The sequence below is a fragment of the Bombus bifarius genome, unplaced genomic scaffold, assembly GCF_011952205.1.
Source record: "Bombus bifarius isolate JDL3187 unplaced genomic scaffold, Bbif_JDL3187 scf7180000008162, whole genome shotgun sequence".
NCBI classification, from domain to species: domain Eukaryota; kingdom Metazoa; phylum Arthropoda; class Insecta; order Hymenoptera; family Apidae; genus Bombus; species Bombus bifarius.
Genome location: NW_022884484.1, coordinates 2,017,999 through 2,036,660, shown reverse-complemented (window position 1 = coordinate 2,036,660; position 18,662 = coordinate 2,017,999). Strand labels below are relative to the sequence as shown.

Below are 18,662 nucleotides of genomic sequence, written 5' to 3'. Positions count from 1 at the left end.
TTTGAAAAAGTTCCGTGCAATGCACGTAACACATTCATAAAAATGTTTTATGACAAACGTTCAAATATTTCCCAAAGCCATTGAAAGCCGATGAATAGGAAAATATTTCGAGAACAAAATTCCACCCTCACCGTCCTCGATGCCTGTGTCCTCTCATTAATTATGGTTCGACGATTAATCAAGCAGTGGCTCGTCGTTGTTCGCAAGTCGCATCGGCGAGATTTACAATATTTACGTGACTCGTCACGGCGCCGCAGCGCGCATCAATTTCACAGCGGAAAATGGGCCCCGCGTAAATCGGCCGCCGCGTTAATTTCCACACATGCAATCCACGCGGCGGCTGCTCGATAAAACCAGCCCGACGTAGCGAACAAAAAGCGGAAGGGAAACGAATGACGGCGAAACCGAGCCCCCATAGCCCGGCGCACCGTTGTTATCCTCGCATCTGCGAAACCAATGACCGCTTTTTTTCCATTTACCTCGCGGTTGCTACTGCTATCGCTTGATATGCCTGGATGAAGTTTGTTTCGAAGCGAATCTTTAGGATAAAATTAAGCCGCGATTGTGATGTAAATTGTAACAGCGAAATATGCCACCTTCTTGCAAAATAGAATTAACGTTTACTAGTGACATTTTGTAAGTCGCGATTTTCGAGTCATTGGTACTAATACATTCTCTTGTATGCGGTATTAACAGATTTGCTAATAAAAGAAATTAAATTTCTTAGATGAACTTGATAAGTTACAGATCGTTGTATTTAACGTAAAATTGTACGATTGTAAAGTAGAAGGTCCACAATCTACGAATTGTGACGCTGGGAAAATATGGGGAATTTTAGAATTTTTTAAGATATTTCCGTAGCCTCAAGAAACTAGTGGCACGTTGTAATATGTGATCGTTTGATTGATCAAGCGAGGTTGACATTCAGATGAACATCCTATGGATGAATCTCAGCTTGGATTGCGGTTAGGTAAATTGAGTAACGAGGGGTTTGAGAGAACTTTCATGTGGAATTCGAAGTCAGAATTTTCTTTTGCTACTGTTTCTCAATGTTCCTCTATCCATAATTGAATTCATAAAATTGATATCGTTCTCCCGATATTGCGAAATATACACGCGTCAGAATAAAGTTAATAACTGTATTACGTTTTTATTTCAATTATTATTAAAATCAAAGACTATTTTAAGAGCAAAGAGATTTAAATTAGATTGTCAAATGACAATTATTTCCATTTTAAAGTCATACTATCTATGATATAAGATTGTCAAAGAAGTCTAACGCTGCATATTAAAATCAGTGATTACTTTTAGGGTAAAAGAGAATTAGCATGATTTCACGCGTAGGGAAACTGAAGAACGAATAAACGTTTAATTATTATTTTCGTGGTTTTAAGGTATCACGAACCAATAAGACGAACGTTAAACAGCCACATTGGTAATTAATGGATATATTATCGAACTAACGAACTCCCTGGCGTGGTGAAAAATGGATAGAGAGAAAGTGGAGAACGGTCCAGAGTGAATTCAAAATCCATTACTAGCCGGCGACAGCTCTGGGAATAGCCGCGGCGTAGCTACTCACGTTCAACTGAATGCGTCTCCCCGTGATATCAGTCTACCCAGTCAAATAAATCATCCGAAAAATGTTAATTTTCACTTGAATCTACTTCACGTATCTGCGACGCGTCGAACCAATCGCTGTCTGATGTGTTTTATTTTTTAACCTGAGATGGTATTTGTGAGTTTCGATTAAGATGAACGCCATTCTTTTTTAGAAATTTTCCTACGTCTTTTTTTTTATTCATACATACTCTGTTCCCATATTTTTCATTACTTGTTATTATTTCCATTTCCATTAGTCTTTCGTGTTTTATCTTATTTAAGATAGTATCGCTTATTTACCATTTTGCTTCGAAATTTTCAGATAAATTTATTTTATAATTTAAATTTAAATCCATTTATGAGTTAACGTTTAATCGCTTTTTTGTTGGATTTAACTAAAGTATTTTTAAAGTATGAAATATTTAGGAAGAATCCCCTGCTGGGGATACCAATCGATACTATGAAATTTATAACTTATTTAATATACGAGATCCCCAAATGGGGACTGTGAAAGCTAATATTATTTTGTTTCTATACGTGTCATTATTATTAATTTTATTATTATTCCGTGGTATTTTAATTATACTGTTCCTCTTTGAAACGCTGTTGTAATTAATGTATTCTTTCCTAGATTAATATGCTCATACAATATATTCCATTTTTGTATTAACATTCCCGTTCCTTTTATTCTTTCCTAAAGCTCAGATTAAAATTATTTCTACGGTGTTAAGGGGTAAAACTAGATATCTTATGACAGTTAATAAAATGTACAATGTTTGATCCGAAGAAACATTTCAATTGACTTTGTCACATACATACAAATAACAGAAATAAAATGAACGAAAATTAATGAAAATAAATGAAATGAAATGATTTGATATTACAAGACAACTAATAATACATCTTAAGTTCGAAATTATTAAATAATAATAATATATATATATAGTATAAGAAATGATATAATATATAAATAATATCATTTTAATAATATTAATTTTAATAATAATACAGATGCCAATTTTGACGTTAGATATAAATTATATCAAAACGTATAATACTAAATAAAGTAAATATCACGAAGAGAGCATCATCTTCATTGAAACAAAGGCGTGACGATAGAAATTTCTGTCACGAATCGACTCGGTATACAATCCTCCTTTACTTTTGAATACACGAGCTTACTCAAAAGTCGAAGCACCGCCAACGAGGAATAAAAAGAGAAGAAATAAAGGGACATTGAAGAACACTGGATAAATTACCTTATGTTTGTCGACCGACACTGGTCTCAAGTGGCGGTCGAAGAGAAGCTTGTCAGGCTCGATGTTGATAGGACTCTGTCGTCTTCCTTTGCTGCACAAATACCACTGGGGGTTTATCAGACCCCAAAACGAAGGTCCTGCAAACAAAGTGAAAATATGCATACATTAACGATTTTCCCTAATTTTCTTTTACAAGCAATTTTTTTTATATTTACCGTGTCATATAAATTAAATCGTTCTTTTGCAATCTTAAAATTATTTTCTGAATTACTACGGTCGCTAGTTTTCAGAAATAACGAGCATGTTATTTTATCAAATACACCACTGTTATTTGAGGAATGTTACAACTGGCTCTCTTACAAAGTTCCACAAAGGTATAATGTAAATTCACGTTTCATTTACGTACCGACGTTTAAAATTTCAAAAATTTCTAATTAAAATTAATTAATCGTTCCAGCCAAGAAAATAGATCGAAATGATTTACGATCATCGAATTATTACAATCAGTGACAGACAAGCGATTTTTCCCCATAAGTTGCTTTATCGCAAACAAATGATACAAGAAGTCATAAATTCTAAAGTAAATTTAAGAACGTATTGTTCGTAGATAATTTTCCTCTACTTTCCCGTTTGTAGATTAATACTGACTTCTGACTGGTCGTAAATAAAGAGATTATAACATCCAAGAGATTGGTAATCCAATCAATCAGTTAATACCCACGACTAACAAATTGGACGTAAAATATTTTCCAAACGAAGACTATCATTCGTATCAAACGTCCCCTCCTGAATCTTCTTTCTGGAAAAAAAACACAGTCTTTTGAAACCATCGCAACTGCAGTTATCAACGCGTTATCAGGTGATGTTGAAATTGGGAAAGCGTTTCGATAACGTCGCGTGGGCATCGACGAAACAATTTTTTTCCGGCGGTTTCCAATTTTCCCCGGTTGCAAGTTCGGCGAAGTTTACGGGTCGAAAAACCGCGACAGTGGCTATCCCAGGCGACCGCGAATCGTCGTCTTGTCGTCTGTCAGCCGTTTGGAAATTTGAAATTTTTATAATTTCAACTTTTCCGTGTGGCCTGCGCCGGCGTAGCCCGCCTTCGGAACCTTAGCAGTTCGCGTCAACTTTTATTCGGTAAAAGGGCTTTCGAACTCGTTTCGTAGGGCGACACGAACCAACAGGGAGCTCTCCCTCTTCCTTCTCTTCATCTTCAGCCCGTTTCCGCTCGCATTTCCCGCCGTCTCCTCTGAGAAATTTAACTTTCTTTTCGCGTGGATCGCGAGGATCGATATACCAAGAACGTTCCAACTAACGAATCCTTCCTTCGTGAATCTGTGGGTTAACCAAGAGGAATGATCTCGTTTCTCATCTGCATCAAGCTCTTTTGCTGAACTTCTGAACAAGAAGCAGCGAGAACTGTTCATTGTTATAGGGTTTTCATTATGTAAGATACGATGCAAATTATTTAATTTTAGGGAAATACGTCATCTTTTGTTCGCATATAATTGCAATAGGCGCCGTGTTAAAGGTCAGTAACAATTACACGATAGAAAACATTTACAAGATTGTACGCTATGCAACAACAAATGAGAAAAAGATTCTTTTCTTTTTTCAATTTAAGGATACATTCTCGATATGATGCAAATTTAGTTGATATTAATAGATTTTTCAATACTGATTCGTAAATATCAATTTTTGGAACTGTTGCACGAATTCTCGTCTCCTCTTCAATCAGAATAAGCGTAGAAGCTTCAAAGAGCTAAATATCCCCTTTAGATTATAGCTCGTACTTTTCCCATCATTTCACCAAACATTTTGAACTTTTGCCTTCAAAAGTATGTCGTTCAGGGACGAGTACATAAATGATTTAAGCGATATAAGCTTTCAAGTCAGAGAAATTGCTTCGCTGCGAAAATGTACTTTCCTGGAAAAAACTCTGCTATGGACTTTTCTCTGTGGCATTACAGAGTAATAAATTAATTGCCATATACACAACCATTTACGCATTCACTAATAATTTGAACAGCCACGGACAATATGTCATTTATGATACAGCAAGTCTTATAATTAGAACAATGAAATTTCTACAAGTGATCGTAATTCGACGAGTACTATAAAATTAAAAAATAACTATAAAAGAAGCAATACAAAGAACAATACAAAGATAGCGAATCTTAATATAGGGAAAATTGATATGAACGACGCCGAATCTCTCGTTAGTAGTCGTTAACATGGGAGCTAAAACGACCATAGTCGCGGTTGAAGTATCGCGCGTCTTTTCGTTTAAAGCACGATACAATTCCGCCGCGTTCTCCATCTTCCATAGTTCTGACGTCTATGATATTAACGATCCGACGCGTCGTAAGGGTAAGTAATAAATTATTGCTCGTATAAACAACTCGTATAACCGACGCCCCAGGCACGTCAGCACGGGAATTTGCCACCGTGACGGCACGCGACGTTGCACACAAAGAGAATCTTATACAACGATCCATACACGCCGCGCGATTTTCCAGCAAAGTGTTCCGTGATACTTTCTCATCTTCATTTAATGCATAATAATTCAGAATATTCGCGGCGACATTGTTGGCCGATCCATAGTGAAAATTTCGTCCCTAACTAAAGATCCCTCGTGCATTCGGACGGTACACAATAGCAATTAATAATAAAGCTTTAGCAAAAGATAGTTTTAAGTCGGTTTTACGACGGGAACGTGATTTCCCTGCTGCTTCTCAGTTTCAGATTTTCCATAACATATTTCGTTCTAGCTTCGTTTATAGCCAATAGAACATTTCATTTTGGAAAATTCGGTGTTCCTTCTTGCACCTCGATAACAATTGCCAATTTGGATTTTGTCTAAGCTAGGTGACGCTTCAATATCTCGTGGACATATTTTAATTTTAATTTTAATTAAATTTCTTCGAAAATCCATTTTTTCGAGTCTTTTTCCTTCTGATCGTGAATTTAATAAACTCCAACATATATTCCTATCTCACGCTAACAATTCTTCGACAATCATTCTTATTCAAACACAACTACGTGGTTAATTTCCCTATTAATTAATCTCCGATTGCCACGTTCACCCCTTTCGAAATCGTGGAAAACCTCTTAACAGCAGCCCTATCATAGCCTGCTCGTTAAAAGAAACATTTCCGAAAACGATTCACCAACGATCGTTGTGCAACGTTTCACGGACGATTCTTTTTGCCGTGTTAATGAGAGGGGTGCGATAACGATAGCGAGACACGCGAGTGCAATTAAAAATTACGGGGTCAATGCCGATACACACAGTCGCGTTTTTACCGCGATGCGATTGTTAGTCGTGTGTTCTCGCCTTTATCATCGACATATCGACGCAATTAACCCCTTTTGTTCCACGATTCTCACCCTCGAATGGCCCGTTACAACCCCTCTTCTTCCACGATCGGGTTTCTCTTTGTTCCTCTTTCACAGGGTGAAAACAGAAAAAATCACTGGTATTTTTTTTCTAGTTTATCTGGACTCGTTGGGAATATTTTTGGGGGAAGAACATAGCCGTAAATTTCGCGAATGATAACAAACGACTCGTTGAACGCGTCGCTGCGTGTTATAGTTTGTTGGAAGGGAAATGCGCATTTAACGATTTTGTTGGTAGAGTGCTTGTAAATGTTCCCGTTTCAGCAATCTCGCGCACTTTTTTTTTAAAGGTTTCTCGTCGAAACAGGATTTTCAGTTAATTTAGTACCGGTGCTTTTCAAGTTGTTAACATTTTCCAAGCTCAACCGGTTTTTTATACGCTCGTATCAAGTATCATCATCGTTAAATCGGTGGAAAAGTTCATCTCTTTCGCCTTTCAAGTTGAACCCAGGAATTAAAAGTGAACAACTAGTGAAATGATAAAATAAATACTCAAACCTGCATACTACGTGTTAAAGTTAAGTAAATTAATTGTATATTATCTTTTCGGCATTTTTTCTTTTTTTTTTTTTTCTTATTTCAATCTCTAAATACATTTAGATACGTACCACAGTGTATAGATACGCTGGGACAAATCGATGTTTATGATGAAGAAAGATCTATTTCATAGAAAGGAAGATCAATTGCATAGTTTTTTCTAGCATATCCTATTGTATGAATGAAGTGTATGGCCAAGCACGCTTATTTTGCTGTTAATACAAATGCAAGTAACTAGTCTATTGGATAATGTTTAATTTATTAGAAATGCTGGTCCATATGGAAAATATGTAAAGCGAAATATTAATTCGTCTCGTGCTCCAATTCTTCGTTCGTACGTGTCGACCATTAAAATGTAAAATTATTATGAGCCAGAGGGACGAAATAGCGTGCCGGTGAGTAGAGAGGACAGATCTCTCTACAATGTACATATTCATAGGTAAGTAAACAGATATACGAAACGAAACACATCGTGCGATAGAACAGTCGAGTAATTTGCAATAAGGATGTTGATCCTGTATTGCGAGCTAGTTTCAAATTCCCAGCATTTGGTACAGATCTCCGTTTGTTCTGCGTTGTGTAAATGAGAACTTCGATTTGGAAAATTTTTACATTCGCGTGGAAAGTAACCAATTTTCTTGGAAATTATGCTTTATTACGCGAGATGAAAACGAAAGAAACGATACGATATTCGCCAATATCTGTTACCACCGTATCTGTATCTGTTCTATAATTATACAGAATATATTCCAACTTTTACGAAGCAAAATTTTCAAGATTCGATATTAGTTACTTTAGTACTGTTCTATCTTTATTTACTATTTCCCTTATTGATTTTTATGTTCGTACAACCTTTTTTGTCGTATTCATATGTATAGAATATCCTAATAAAATTTTACTTTAAAAACTAGAACACTCTGTATATAATGTAAAATCTGCATACATAATATATACGTTTCGATGTGATAGGATATCGAACGTTTTATCGGTCGAAATATGAAAACTGAAGGTAATAATGAAAAAAATATCAGATAACGTATCGATACCTGTATTAGATGAACTTGCCTCGGAGAAAACTAGTTTACACAGTCGATTTTCACGCGTGTTTCGTAATACCTGACATTCAACGCTTCGTTGTATAATGCATGCATTTTCGATATTCTGTTGCTTCCGCAGCGCAGTTTTTACATGTTAAATATTAAAATTTCCTTTTAAATACCTAGCGCTACGTTATCGACGAGAACCTGTGTTTCCGCTATTACTCTTCGATATTATTTGGAAAGTGGAAGAGATTTTACGATTTTATTCGGTAATTTTGTCTAAATGTTTATTCCAATTATTAAATTAGTGAGAATATAGCAATTAATTTTGTCAGGCTTCGAAATATTTGTATACCATTTCAATTTGTCAATAAAATATGTCTATGTATACAACGTGTTTTTTTAATGTCATATGACTCAAAAAGTTAATTTTAGAAAATTCGCAGAATATTTGATACGAAATGTATCTTGTATAATATTAAATATAAGTTAATAAATATATGAAATATAATAAAATATTAAATATAATATTAAAAAACTAATATGGCAACAATTTATTGATTATATTATATTCTCATTATGTGTGTTCAATCAAGCTCTTCTCTTCATAATAAGACTAAGGCAAAATGGAAACCAATAGAAACCACAAACAACACAAGCCCTTGACTACTACTACATCGCAAGCTCTTGACTATTATTACATTGCAAATCTAAACACAAACATTATTACTGATCAAACTTGCTCTATCGTCAAAAAACACACGCCTATTACAGAACTTGGATTCTCTTCGATTAAAAAATCCCCTTTCCTTTAAAAATCATAATAATTATCTTCGATCAAAAGCCAATGTATAAGCCACGTAGCTGACATACAGGTCCTAAAACGCTGAAAACACCAGCTTGGTACCCGGTCCACACGACCAACCAACACCGTCAGGATTTATAGTATCTCGCTTGAGCGTATCGCGTCCAGGCGTCGGCTATTTGTCAAGCGACGCAACATTAACCCGATATTTATAACATCGCCTAGCCCACTCGCCGAGGAATTTCATTTTCGAACAGCGAGCGACCGAGCCTCGCCCCCTAACCAACGATATAATTGCATAATTAGCAGCCTGACGGATCCAGCCAGTCTCTCCAACGCCGTTTTCGCGGAAACTCCGATCCAGATGGGGGTTGGCCAGTGGTCGGGGTGAACCTTCGAGTTAATGAAATAACGGTGGCCAGATGGAATGATTACTTTCTTATCACCCGAAGGCAGGTAGACTATTATGGCATTCATCAGGTACCTGGAGGAAGCAGCCATTGGAGAGGGGTTGCAAAACGGGGTTGCTTCTGGAGGAAAGGGAAACGTGGCCTCGGAACGAGGTAAGGTAAGAGGCGGTAGATAACAGGAGAAAGGGTGATAACTGGAGAGCCTTACTCCAGTGTACAACCAGTTGCGAGACTGCTCCTTCTCTCTCTCTCTCTCTCTCTTTCTCGAAGGGAGGTGTAACAACCCCATTATTGAAACTTCAAGCGCGGAGCAATCATTCTGCAATTAGCAAAAGTGATTAAGTGTAGAAGCTAACGCAGCCTCGTTCGAGTCCTCTGCCTCGCGTTTGCCCTCCTCCAACCTTTCTTCTATCCTCTGTACCCTTTGCTTCATCTTCCTTGCTCACCGTTACCTGTTCAGCAAACCTCTCCCCACCCTATCTCTTCCTTCTACACACCTACAGCTTTCCCTACAGTACGAGAAGCAACACAACTCGTAGTTACATCGCGGTCGTTGTTGATCCCCTTTGCGGTCTGGATTCCACCCTTATTCTATCCCAGCTTCCCCATCCCGGTGTCAACTGCTTCACTGACACCTGTTTTAATTATCCACGTGTCCTTCCTGCGGGGAAGAAAGGACGGGCGTCTGATAATTCGTAATGAACGGACAAGGACAAGTGGATACACACCCTCTGAAGGGTGAGACCTGTTAACTGACGTAATTACAGGCTAGCCACCGCTGCGGATAATTGTTGGGGATTTTTTCCCTCCGCCTGTTCTAAGAAAGAAGGGCGAAATTATCCTTTCTGGATTCCTGTCTTAAACTGTCCGTCAGTGAGCTTAAATATAGAGGTAACGAAGAGGTTCGTCAGATTCCACTCGATAAGGAGCACCGACTTGGCTAGATGGAATTAATCAAGGGCGGATTAGCCCCGCCGGGATTTCTCGATAAAAACAATTAATCGGTGGATGGAACGGCTTGAAAATTGCCACGGGGGCTGTTCTTACTTGGATCGATGGGTGAAAGAAGGATCGTAAGGTTTTCCAGGATTCTGAGGTTTCTGTAGTTGAAAGATTGATTTATTTCATGATCGAGGACTTCTTTGTAAATTTTTTTCCACAGTAAGAATTATAGGGGTTCGATTGGTTTTTAAATCATCCTTAGTTTCGTTGACACGATCACATTTGTGATGTGCCCACGTATGTCGTCATGGGCATTTTCTATTCTAAGTCTAATGACGTATTTGTACGAGTCATCGACCTGTCTTCCAAGAAATTTTCAACTAAAATTAAACAAATTTTTTAGTTAAAAAGTTTTGGTTCTGTTCAGAAAAGCGTGTCTCTTTTTTCTTTGTTTAAAATGTTATGGTACATAAACAAATGTTTGAAATGTTTTTGATCGAAATAAAAATATCTTATTCTTTACCCAAGTGCAACGGTGTTAATAACATTTTCCATTTATTATAATACGAGATAAAATATATGATAGAATCTACTGCAATATGCAAACGGTGTTAATTGTACGAGGTCAGTGGAATAGTTTCGATACCAGACATATGTCATTCGAGATTGTCACTAGCCGGAGAATTCGAACAATATATCTATTTCGAAGATTTCCTAACCATCTCTGTAGGCATTTCCTGATCATAAATCCTTGCCACCTCCGACGCTTAAAGCATTGCTCGGCTACAATGAAATGTCAATTCTTGGCTAACAGTGGCGTTCCCGACCAACCATTGAAATTCTTCAAATGTCCAAGAAATGTCCAAAGTGCAAACAAAAGTCAAGGTTCAAGATAACAGCGACTTGAAATATTTATACTGCTCATCTATACAAAAAGATAATTGTTTGAAAATGTAACACGAATATTTTTGTATTTCTGAATAGTTGTAACGTGGCCATTTTATATCCTAAAAGTAATATAGGAAGATAGTAAAACATAATATCCATCTAAAAAGTGTAAAAATTAATGGCTTTCTTTTAATTTGGTTGTTTGTTATATAACCGCTTAATGCAAAGAGATCTAATGCACGAAGTCAGGTTCTTATCGCATCGCTTTGATCAAATGAATCCCTTGCTAAAAGAATTTTAATTTTCTCGAGTAGCGATGAATAATGAAACAAAAGCACGGATGTATCGGGGCGCTATGGCCGTAATTCAAGGTTTCTTTTCCCCCTCTTAGGTTCATATCGTGCATTCAGAAAATCACGCGCAAATTGCATACAATTATCGAGCCTATCAGCTATCAAACGTAGCGGTAATTTAGAAAATAAACGAAAGACCAAAAGAATTCCGAGAAAACGCTAATCACCGACCGTTCAAGGTGGCGAAGAAACTTTTCGACCTCGTGCAATTACCACCACGATCTTCCCGAGTTAAGCAACGATTCCACGAAACTGTCTCCAATTTCATGGTTATAAAAATACCTCGAAACCTTTGTCGGCATCGATGGACGACCCTGAACATTACTCGATCGTAATTTCTAAATTCCTCTTATTAATTTGAAGAATCACCCGAGTATAAACGAAAGCTTGGAATGACGAACCAGAAACGATGACAAATTGCTCTGTGTACCATCTTATCGAACTGTGTTTAAAAGTTCTGCGACTAGCGCCGACAAGTGTTGCCACACAGATGGCAGAAACGTTAAATTTCTCGAGAACAATAAACCCGAACAATATTGAATCATCCATCCCAGACAATATTTTCACTTCTCAAGCCGTATCTCCATTTTGACCAATTCGACCACCGTAACTCAGATCGGTCTATAAACACCCCCATCCATCAATCTTGTCGCTCTTGGAACTCGGAAAGCTCACGATGAGTCGCGATATCTCGGCTCGAGTTCCAAGAGAGCTCGTAAAAAAGCAGCGAGATCCATCGTAGAAAAAGCTTAATTACGAAACGGTGGATTACAGGTGGAGTAGTGGGGGTAGCCTTCATTAGCGTGTGGATTTTCTGCCATCTAAAAACCGTCAGCCACCCCCATACGCGTCCGTGGAGGGGGGAGGGGGCATTCGCGACGGCAACCTCGGAAAAGGATAGTTGATTGGGCGAAATGTATTCATGTATGCATATGAATTCAGAAGCCAGGAGGAGGCCGAGGCGTCGCGACGCCTCGATGTCTGCTACGGGCTAAAAGCTGGCTGCTTGAAAAACATCTTAATTGGACTTGGCGCGCTGTCGCGATCCCAATGGACCCCTATTTCTCCCATCCTTTAAGGGGTGAACAGGCTGCCTTCGATGCTGCACCTTCCCTCTCCGTCACCCCCTCCCTTTTATATCTGGCCTTCTTCGGCATTTTGGAATCGAGATTGCCCGATAGAGCCAGACGACTGGAGACGCTTTCTTCCACGTCGGGATCGACGCGAATGTAAAATGAGAGAACCTCTTTTCGCGGCGTAAGAGGATCTTGTTACGAGTGAGGACATTTTGAAGGGTTCTCTTCTTTCTGCTTTTTGCTTTCTTTCTTTTCCCGTTCGTTTTTAGGGAGTTCTGGCAGAAAGAATGGGGCGATTCGAATTGTCCTTGGAATACGAGGTGCAATAATTGACGGGTCGAGGGTCCAGCGATGGGAAGTCGTTCAGTGTTTCAGTGTTAAGCGCGTCTTTTGACTTCTAAAGGTATACTCAAAGAATAATCTACCAGCTAATGATATTACCGAATTGACAAATTACAGGATACGGGTTGTAAACTTTTACTTTGCAAATTTGCAATTTGATTGTCAACTTGTTGCTGTTACGTGAGAGTATTTGTCGATATTGGTAACTAAAAGCTTTTAACTGACAGTTTGTGATATTTCTCTAATAATATTAGTTCGATTGTGTAAATAAACATGATTTGAATTGAAAATGGAAAATCTTCAATATGATCATTTTGTGGATGTTGAGTAAGACAAGAAAGGAAAGTGGTTGATTATAGAGATCAGGTGTTAAAGTTAACATTTCGTTTTATGGACAAAGAAAGTGCCTTAGGAATCAAATGATAAAGTCGTCGCTTCACGCGCGAAACCTGTTCTACGTGTAAAGAATCTTTTTGAGGAATCAGGTGTTAAAGTTAAACATTGCGCGTGTGAAATCTGATTTATAGGTAAGAGGAAGTTTTCGAAGAGGAATGGAAAGTTAGATAATATCTATATTTAAGTAGAGCTATATATAAATACAGTGGCCATAACACAATGTTCCATGACTTTTCAATTTGATTTTAAAATAAAGCTCTATCGATAACCAGACAGCGGCCAATATCTCTCCATGGATGAGATGGCCACGAATATCTTGAGAAAGAAAATACTTTTCTTAAAGCAGATAAAACCAGTGAAGTTCCTTTTTCGATATCGACACTGGGGGGAATTCTTACGATCTGTCTATTGTGATAACAAACATCAAAATTGCCTCAACGCGAAAGATCAATAATATACGTGACATCGTATAAAAGCAAGCGTGACAGTACCGTATATTAAATCCAATGGAAATAAAATTTCCTTTTGCGCGATAGAGGAAAGTCCTATAATAATAAATAAGATATACGATTGATTAAATCTACCATCTCTCCTGAGAAAAAGTTACACAAACAGAGGACCACGTATGCATTTGGTATAACGTTTATTAAATATAGAAGATAAACATCGTAGCGAAAAATCAGCATCAACATCGAATATATGAAATGAATAATTTGCTACGAGAGAAAGTCATTATAAATTCTCTGAAACGATAGAATGAAGTAAATTACAAGATTAATAAATTTCTTGTAGCGATTAAGATATTAACAAATTCGTTAAAAGATTTTATTATAGAAAAGGAATTTACGAAAAGATTAATACGTTTGAAGATTGAGAAATTATATTATAAATCAAATTATAATAAAATGTAAATACCGCCTACTAAATATTTAAGACATAAAGAAGATTACATCATTGTTCCCTAATAAAAGAAATATCTCCATGCTACAAAGTTTATACCTCTTATCTATATAATTCCCCTTTTTACATCTGCAGATAGAGCCTTATAAAGCATGGAAGAGAGGAAGGAGGAAAAAGGGAAAGGTCGGAAACGCGTGGCAGCATTCCGGATACGCAGAGGGAATGTATGCAAATACGACGGCGGAAGGATTACTTACGTTAAAGCACGGTGGAGCGACAGGAAGAAAAGGGGGTTGGAGAAAGTTTGGAAGGGGCAGAAAAGGGGAAAGAAAGAAGAGCTATTTCCATAAAAATTCCCGATCCCTACCGGATCAATCTCGATATGCATGAAATATTCAAAAACAAAATGATTACAGCCTTAAAAGCGGCGCGATGCACTCGGAAATACCGGATGAAGGCACGGAAGAAAAATAACGAGCGTTGTAGGAAGTAGACGCGAAACAAAAGCATGAATATAAGATGGTTAAAAGGTCCATGAGGGAGAGAAAATATTTTCTCGAATAACATTTTACGATGGGATCATCGACGACGATCATGGGACCGTTTTGACTTTGTGTCCGTTCAACCTAACTTTATGATCGTAATTAGCGTTTGTTGATTTCCCCTTCGTCGATATCGTAAGGGATGAAACCCACCAACGATACTCGTTTTTATTGTAATTCGTATTGGGTAGAAGGAAGTACAGTGGATAACAAAAAGTTCAGACCCGAATGTAGTTTTACACTCGTCCATAAAATTAAAGAACCACTAAATTTCGATCGAGAAATTGTCGCTCTTTGAACTGCTATAAATAACTTCGTGAGAAAATATCATACGTGAGTCTATCTGGGCTTATTTTAAAGATGAAATCTTTACGTTTCCATCCCTCGATTTTCAAAAGGATTTTCTCATTTTAAAAGATAATTTAGAATCCGATCGATTATTTCCGAATGATAAAAAGTACGAAAATAATAAAATTATTAAAACGCTTCGAACAGAAGGAACAAACAGTAATGATAAAATATCGAACGAAGAAAATACTCGACTTATAGATTACTAGATTTATCGTTTCAAAAAGTACCACCGTAAGCGAAGAAGGACCAAGCGAAAGGAAAATAAGAGAACCGCAGAAAGGCAAGGACACAACATTCGATATTCCCGATTATGGCGTTCAATTTCAGGAAAGCTTCTTAATTGTTTTAATAATAAATAAACGTCCGTTAAATCAACCTTCGGCGTGACCGGTCGCGAACCTTAATTAAATTGTTCCGTCTGTTAATAAATTCCACCCTCTCCATCTCTTTGCATCGCTTCAGTTTGCCTCATTAATATCCCCGATTAATTTGTTTTGACAGGCAAGCTCGCTGCAAACAGCAATCTTAAGAGGGGTCTCGTCGCGAAAAAAGAGATAACCTGGTTCGACGATCGATGAGTTCAGAAAAAAGTCCTTCGACCCTTTTATACCCGCGCCCCCCGCCTACTTACCCCTGATTCAGCCAGGTTGAACGAGAGGCTCGTTGGCTGGCTGCGACACTTTTCGTGTTCTCACGGAGCCGATAAATCTCTTTCTCTCGTCCCGTGAAAACGAGAGTTTGCCGTGGAAATCGAGGGGCGACCAATGAAAGCCGCGAATGTACGCTCGGTGTCTAGAATTTTTCTTTCTATCCTTGTTGCTTCCCTTTCTGACCCTTTTCTTTTGTTCGATGAGGTTTGTTCCGTTTCTGTTCTATTTAAATATTTTTCGTTCCTTTTCGAAAGATTCTAGGTACACTGACGGTGGAAATGATTCAAGTGGATGGGTAGGGGGATTGAAATTTTTTATTAGACAAGTGGATTTTCTGAAAAGATAAAAATGTAAATGGGATTAAGTGTTTTATAGATAGGCCGCGCTCTTCGAATATTTTTTCTATTAATCTTTTGAGAGTGTAGCAAAATGTCGAAAAACTCACAATGGGCCATTCAGAAGGTACTTATTTTACTTAGTTTGTAATGTAGGTCCCTCCATTCTCTATCTCTTTCTCTTTCTCTCTCTCTCTCTCTCTCTCTCTCACTATTATTGACTTCAAACTCACAGTTTCCAAATTTCAGTCGCGAGTTCGTAAATTACGTCAGGAAGAGCAGTTATAAAACTGGTAAAAAATAACTGGAAACGATTACGCGTTCTTTAATTTCTTTTCTTGAACGATTCGAGGACAGGCCGAAAGTTTTAAAATCATCTGGGTTTGTGAAATTTTTGAGACCGTCAGAAGCCACGAAAGTTTCGGTAACACATTCAAAGCTTTCAAGATTTGCAGCACTCCGGAGACTTTCGAGCTTCCGTGCCCATCACGGTTCGGATAACATTCGAAATAATTTTAAACTTCACGCTACTCCGATCTGGACGAAACTTTCCGCGAAACTTGTCACGGACCTCTTAGAATGTGTCCGCGGGACAAAACTCTATTTTAAGGAAAAAATGTTTCGACCAAGATAGCTCTACCATCGTGATCCGTTCATTTCTCTGTTTAAAAGTTCTTGACCGCTAATATAGCGGTTTAAGAATAATATCGTTCATTGCTAGCAATTCATCAATTATTTTCTCATATCTTTAGACTTTTTATACTTTCGCTGCCATTAACGCACACGGCGCGTCGCTCTGTTTATCCAATTATAAAAAAAAAAAAAATAAATGTATAGTGCGCTTGGAATATATATTTATTATGGCTCAAGATAAATATATTTCTAATGCAAAAATAATTCCAGAGATGAAGTCGTACAATGAATATCAATCTTGATAAAATTTGTTCAACTCTGTTTAGTAACAAGCAGGAGCAAGACTGTTATTTTAGTCGAATTAAAAACGAAATAAAATTTATCACCGTCACAATTCTCAAACAAGATCCGCGATCCCTAACTCTGAAGCAACACTCTGAAATTCTTACCATTCTTAAAATAATCCCAGTGATCCGGGCCGATTTTATCGCTCGATAAAACGTTCGATTCCTCTCTGAAGTGGAAGCAACGCACCGTGAAAGTTCCGACGACATTCGTAAGTAACAAGTAACGAGCGACAAGTCAAACGATCGACGATCGGCCCCCGCCCCCGTCTGCTCGGTTACGGAGCACAGAGGAAGGCTGGTAAGGATAAAGAAAAAGTTTGGCAACAGGAAGGAAAATCCCATTCGTCTCGGGCTTCTAGTTCGAGTTCGGAAAAATTCCAGGGTTTCTAATAAAACTTTCACGGCTGCTCCAACTAAAAATAAAGTCTTCGAGTTCCGATAGTTAAATTCGAGATTATCAGCGACAGATAACGGGGTGAAATGAAATATACTTGGACGGAATGGCGCGTGCGCAGGTGGATTACGTCTAAAGTCTTCGTCACACCTTAGTCTGTCGAGTTTCGAATTAATTACCGTGGTCCAATTAATCAACGTCGTTTCATCGGGTGCGTTCAAATCTAGATGTAACCCCGCATCCACCATCCCTAAACGATGATATCATTGAATGGCTGATTTTCCACGCGGTCAGGATTCCCTAGCGAGTACTCGCTTTGTTCGTTAAAGGAAATCGATCGAGGTAATTGGTTCTGTTTTACGAGCAAACGATATGAAGTCTCGTGCTTGTGTTCGCTACCTCTTAGAATTATCCAGCCGTTTGCTTAGTTTTCGTAAGATGTACATTGATTTGTTTGAAAAGTTATGGATATTGAGATATGTATAATTTTATGTGCTAACTAGATTGGCTGCGTAGTAGTGACACACGTATATGAATATAAGTGTGTGGAAGTATGTGTGTAAGCGGCGTCTCGAAAAACAGATGAATGTAAGTGTTCCGTTGGCAGTTTGGTATGGAAGATGGCGAGACAAAGAAAGTGCTGAGACGCGTGCAAATGTGTATCGACGAAGATCCTGGAAATCGTTTATTAAATGTTAGAATTTAATCTTGAAGTTAAGATTAATAATCTGTGGAAGACACAATGTTTATGTTGAAATAATATTGTGTGATATTTATTAGACAAAATTACAGAACCAAATGTATTTGAAATATAAGTGAATGTTATGGATTGTTGACAGTTGGCCAGTTACTCTCAGACTGACTGTACGTAGTGACCTATGGTCCCTTAAAAGATTTTGTACCCCACTCTCTATACAGTAGTGAGTATGACCTGTGTAAGTGTCCTGTTCAAATGCCTGTGTAAGTGTTTGTATAAGATTAATATCGTTGTATTCCAACATTAAATAAATCTATAACTATTTTAATTTGAATTCTAAGTGTAAGCTTAGTGTTCCTTTACTTTTATTTCGGCAATTAAGATCCACAATTCTCAACAATGGAAGTAGCGGGATTTCAGAAAAATGTTAGGTCAATTTGTTTCCATAGATTCATATTTGACTATGCTGTAACATATGATTTTCTCCGACGACTTCTGTCACGTAATGTTACTTCTTATTCTGTGACTTTTATGACGTAAAGTTTTCTTTTAGAAGAGTATTCTCTTTTGTCAATATGTTCATTCACGTAGCTATGAGAGTTACACGCTTCTAGTATTAGTACAGCTACATACTAATACTTGTACGACTACTGAATTTCTACAATTTGATAAAATTTCAATATTGTTACTACAAATTAATACGACTGAAGTAGGCGTATACTTATGAGCGTACATTGGATATGTTTTAGATGATACTTAAGCTT

At 37.6% G+C, this 18,662-nt stretch overlaps 1 protein-coding gene across 3 annotated transcripts in view; it reads right to left on the bottom strand.

Moving 5' to 3' along the window:
- The window catches only part of LOC117208836 (carbonic anhydrase-related protein 10), a 225,708-nt gene that overhangs the window by 69,664 nt on the left and 137,382 nt on the right, over positions 1–18,662 (bottom strand). For all 3 annotated transcript variants that reach the window (XM_033450240.1, XM_033450241.1, XM_033450242.1), the window contains exon 3: positions 2,862–2,998. In XM_033450240.1, coding sequence (XP_033306131.1) covers positions 2,862–2,998 — 137 coding nt within the window. The remainder of the gene's footprint in view (positions 1–2,861; positions 2,999–18,662) is intronic.